This window comes from Lolium rigidum, chromosome 3 (genome assembly GCF_022539505.1).
Source record: "Lolium rigidum isolate FL_2022 chromosome 3, APGP_CSIRO_Lrig_0.1, whole genome shotgun sequence".
Lineage (NCBI taxonomy): Eukaryota > Viridiplantae > Streptophyta > Magnoliopsida > Poales > Poaceae > Lolium > Lolium rigidum.
In genome coordinates this window covers 379,391,048-379,396,398 of record NC_061510.1, presented here as the reverse complement: position 1 = coordinate 379,396,398, position 5,351 = coordinate 379,391,048, and the positions used below count along the sequence as shown (strand labels likewise).

At 41.9% G+C, this 5,351-nt stretch overlaps 1 protein-coding gene across 1 annotated transcript; it reads left to right on the top strand.

Moving 5' to 3' along the window:
• The first annotated feature begins 3,866 nt into the window (after positions 1-3,866).
• On the top strand, positions 3,867-4,496 carry LOC124700642. Its single transcript, XM_047232736.1, has 3 exons — positions 3,867-3,967; positions 4,049-4,240; positions 4,374-4,496. Exons 1-3 carry the CDS (start codon positions 3,908-3,910, stop codon positions 4,494-4,496), a joined length of 375 nt encoding a protein of 124 aa, XP_047088692.1. The 5' UTR covers positions 3,867-3,907.
• Positions 4,497-5,351: the final 855 nt, after the last annotated feature.

Sequence of the window (5,351 nt, the reverse complement as noted above, 5' to 3'; positions counted from 1 at the left end):
AGAAGTCTCTGTATATATTTTTGCACAAGTGAAAATTAAGTGCTAGTACTCCGGTGATATTGGTACACAATTATTGATTTTGTGGACGAGCAGGCCTCACTCGTGTGTTGCTACATTATACCCTATATAAAAGCTAAACAATTTACCTCTCTCATAGTGATTTGGATACTGTAGATGAACACATTATCCTCTCTTTCCTCTAATAGTTACATGACGCGTGGCTGTTAATTTTTTTCTTTGTTGTCTGAGTGGTTTTGGTTTTCCTTTCTTTCACCCTCAAGGTAACCGGTAACCGGTTATGAGGGCACGTTTTCGGTGATCGCATGTGCTATGTACTTCAGTGGTAAGATTTGCTTCATCGATCAAAGCGGTGGTTCCTACCATTCTGTAGAAATATCTGGAGACCACCACGACCCTGCACCCTGCATGCTGTAGCTCGCCGACAAAGAGATGTAGATCCTATAATATCCTTGACCAAATCTTGCCACTAAATTTCCTTTCCAACTTCTCCCCATCCTGGTTTGGATGTAGTCATGTAGACCATCACACTCCGGCCCGGCGTTGGCCTCCGCGTGCCTATGCGTCGCGGGTCGTGCAGCGGTGCACGGAGGAGCAGCGGTGGGGCTTCGCCTCGCGTAGGAGAGAGCCAGGCCGAGGGGTGCGCCATCGCTGGGCCATCGCTGGGAGGAGGCCGTCAATCGCCGCCGACACCGCCTTCTTGCGCGGCCCTGTTGCTGGAGTCCGCGCTGCTGGGAGTCACAGCTGAAATCTACGAGCGCCATGATATGCCTCACGCTTGAGCCGGCTTCGCCGGTCCGTTGCGCTCCGCCGCCGCCTATGCGGCCCTATCGCGCGGAGTCCGCTCTGCTGGGAGCCGCGGCTTTGGTGAGGGCCACCGTGCGGCTCGCGCTGGATTCGCCTCGGCCGGTTGCTCGGGGTCACCCGCCTTCTCCTTAGGCTGAATCGGCTGGGCCGCAACAAGCGAGCCAAGGCAGCGGCGGGCGGTACCGCCGTTTCTGGAGAGGAGGCCGCAGGCGGTGTGGGGAACGGTGTCCGCTGACGGTGATGTAGGTCGTTCATTGCTTCCTGCTAGAAGTTTAGAACCGATGTTGTCAGCTGCTAGCTGCTGTTGCGATTAACTAAGTAACGTGAGTGTGCCACGATGCAGTCAATGTGGTAAGAGCAGCAGATTGCCTGCCTTTTTGCTCTTCTTGACTCCACTTTCTCTTCTTTTCTTTGTGTGTATGACCTGTTTGATTTCAGCAGAGAAAGTACATCTTGGTCTCACCGGTGGCTCCACAGAAGCCCACCCACACAAGTTTCGCAGCGGCTCCACGGTCATATGGAGCACAGCATCGACATGACGACCAGTCCAATAACCACCGGCGCTGGAACTTCGGCGTTGGAGTAAGCTTGCAGCTGCCTTTGAAAGCCGCAGGTCGGTTCTTCTGCAGTCAGGTCTGCGAGTCCGTGGCTCCAGCATGATCGTTTTCTAGGCTTTCCTTAATTTTCCAGATACTTCACAACTCATATTTGAAGAGTTTGATAATTGAAAGCATTTTCCCTCTGCATATTGCAAGGTATTTGTGATGTTCAACATACATGGCTGCAGAGTATGATTTTGATTGCTGTTGGAAATCACAATCTCATAAGCCACTTTGTTATTCCTAACTTTGTTGTTGGCTTGCAATTTCGCATCTACCAGAACGATATGGTGTCCTCATATCAGGACCTTTAAACTTAAAAGCATGAAAAAAAGATCAGGTTATGTCAGCATATGATTCGTACATCAGTTTTCCATTTTATGATTTTCAGTAATTTTGATAAACTCACCTATATATATATATACATGAACATGCTACATTTAGCTTTAAAGAATTAATATCAGCATTGCAATTAGGAGTAGCGAATAGAGCGATGAGCAAGTTGTATATGGATGATGACCTTATTGAGCCATATACTTTGTATATCCCAATTTTATATCTTAGGGGTTCCTTTTATCTGCACTACAAATGGCATTAGACGTTTCCTGTGTTGAAACTACAATAAGTATCAGCAAGATGGTTGCATCAAACTGACAAAGAATTGCATGTTTTTCTTGATATCTGTGATAAACATGTGGTAGATAGCTAGCTATAAAGAAATGCACGATTTTCTACCTAGCTAGCTGTAAAGATAGGTCACTGTCAGATAATTATACATGTGTATACCTCTGAAAAAGAAACATACTTAGCTTCTCCTGCTAGCCAAGAAGATACTTTTATAACTGTTACTATCTGAATTGATTTTTTACTACATGCTTGATTGTTTCAAGTGTACACCAAAAAAAGACTAAAGAACCATGTTTGGTGCAAGATAGAAGACCTATATATACATAATCAGTTGTCGAGTAACTGAACTTCATTGGTTGACCAGTACCTGACTAACTAAGCAACTTCATACTTCTGATATCTCTAACCAGATTCCGTTAGCTTAGTAGGAAATTATATAATTTTAATTCCAGTGGTCATACTTACTATTTAATTTCACCATATTATGATGGGGAATTTGTTGTGGCTCTCCATAGAGCTTCATCCCGAGATACTATAATTGTACTATCCGTCAGAATGATTGTTCCTCAGCTTTCAAGTATCTCATGATTTCTTTTTCTGAATTGCATGGGACTCGTGTCACAGTTACAGTTTCGTTTCTCATTTATAGAGATATATACCTTCCAGTAGTGAAGCTTTTGTAAGTGTGAGCATAAACCCTTTTGATGTTGCAGCCAGTGAAAACATTATTGTTTACGCTTCAGATTTCCTAATTCAGCAGGCTGGGTTGTGAAACCCAGGAATACTATCACGTTTGATTCAAAGAATTCTATGGATTAGAAATACCTTTTCTTGTGTTACATTTTGTGCATTGCCAAAGGAGTGTACCACTACCAAGGCTAAGGAGCTCATTCATTGGAACAAGAGATAAAAATAACTGTACATTCCGAGGTTATTGTATGTTTACTGGTTTTGGTAAGTATTTTATCAGGATTAAGCATCTTATTAAAAAAAATTCCATTAGTTTGTATGCACAGCACATTTTCTGAGTAACTTATTGGGCATTCGAGTTAAAATGCATGTAATATCACTTTTTTTACGGTGGTACATGTGCTTTTAGACATGTTTATGCACTCTTAATTGTCTAATATAACTGTAGTTCACATTCATCTTTTGCTAAACTGGAATTCAGTTTTGAGTTTTTTCATGAAAGAATATTGCCGCGGCTGTGAACCTTTAGCTATCAGAAATTCAGAATACATATGCTCAGTTTTAGTGAATAACTTAACCATATCAGGGACACCTAAAGGTTTTTTTGTCCATATTGTAATTTCTGTAGGCAAAGCATATATATAAGATTGATGATTCACATTTTCCTTGGCATTTTGTGTCTACTGTTCAGATATCTAGGATGTTTTCTCCAGTATTCACAAACCAACTTTATATTCTTTAGTATCACGCAATGTCAAATAGGCAGTGTACTGTCTTTTCTGAATGTAATGTTTTAGAACTTACTTATTTGTCTTTTAGGACACAACGTATGACAATTGAACTATTATTTACTTTAGTTGTGCTTTTTTATTCCAACCATGCAGGAGCACTCCATGTGATCTATTAAGGAGGAGGCCACAAAGAGCCGAGTACACGACCGAAAAGTACATATCTGCGATGAACAAAAGAACATAATAAAGAGAGAGGAAAAGAAGCTATCACCACCACTGATCTAAACTGCGAAAAAAGAAAGAACCTGAAACATATGCTTCTAGGCTGAACCTTGCCGTTGCTCTCATTCAGCCTGAAGAAATTAAGAAACGACCCTTGCTGGCTTTAGCCCAAAAAGTCTCGCGTCAGTTTTGGTTTGATCGACAATTTGTTGGATGGTCTTGAACTCTTTTCTGAAAACTCTACCATTCCTCTCTTGCCAGATCGCTCAAGTAGTAAGAAACACCATTATGGTCTTGGATATGTGTGCTTTTAGGAGCATATGATGAGTTGCCGTATTTATCTTCGGGGTGCAGCAAATTGGGTGTGCAGGTGCAAGTTTATCAGCTGCCCCAGAATCTGGATTGTCTGACATGACATTGAAACAGTGGCTCGTGGATGAGATATCTCAAATCAAACCGCAGCACTTAACTATTTCTCAAGCTGATGCTCTGGTGGTTTATGTGTACTGTGATCTAAGATCTTCAATTTTGTCCTCATCATTGGAGGTATAGTCATCACTGGCCAGCTAAAATTTGCAAGAAATCAGGGTCTACGTCTCTTAAGCACGTTCTTGGCATTGCTGCTACCATTGTTTTGTTTTCTCTATCTTAATTATGTTCTTACCTGATGATTCTGCAGGTGATACCGTTTCAATTGGCCCGTCTTTATCTGCATCACATGGGATTGGTGATCGTTCTTTCAATGGCATTTCTATTTGGTTATTTCCTATACAGCCATACAAGCAAGAGCGCCCTTTATTAAAAATTACAGCCATACAAGTTAGTCCCCTCCCTTTTTTGTAAGGAAGTTCTTCGAATTCTATGTCAGGTTTACTACATAGGAAGTTCTTCAAGTCCCGTTGGTCATGTCTGATGTAGGCCACTATTTATTTTCTTTTCCCACTTGTGTTTCTTGCAGGCCAACTGATGTCCAGCACTAAATCCCTTTCAACGCCAAAGAAGAGATCACTCAAGTTTGGTGCCTTCCCACGCCAACCAATCAAAGAGCTCATCGTTCTCTCCTTTGACGACTACGAAGAAGGCAAAATCCATAACGGAAAGCCCAAAGACAAAGCAACAGTGATACCACCAGTTCTACCACTACCCTACACCACCTTTATTAAGTTTGTCATCAGAAATATGACCACCTATGGACTAAGTATCTACAGTTTGCCATATACCGCTTCCGTAAGATAATCCTATGAACTATGTAATCGTCTCCGTAGCTCATCCTTATTTCATAAATGGTTTTGGCTCGCCAGACAATTCAACCATACATACTTGATTCCAACTGACGGGCGCGGCGTGCCGTCGCGCCTATGCTTCCTAGTAGTTCTGTATGTGTATCCATCTTGCTGCGTTTGCTTTTGTGAATTAGTGTACACAGTGGTAATCATGTACGTGCAACGCAGTCTCTACCAATATGCCAAGCTGTGAGAAGTCTAAACGTCATATTGGCATCATGCAGTTTATCAAAACATATTTTACACCAAAGCCCAAGTAGAAATATAATGATATTTGGAAGAAAAAATATAACTGTACACAATTTTTTGAACATTGCATCAGATGATTAGACTGTGACCAAAGTAAGCAAAAATATGTAACCAGATTTAAGCCA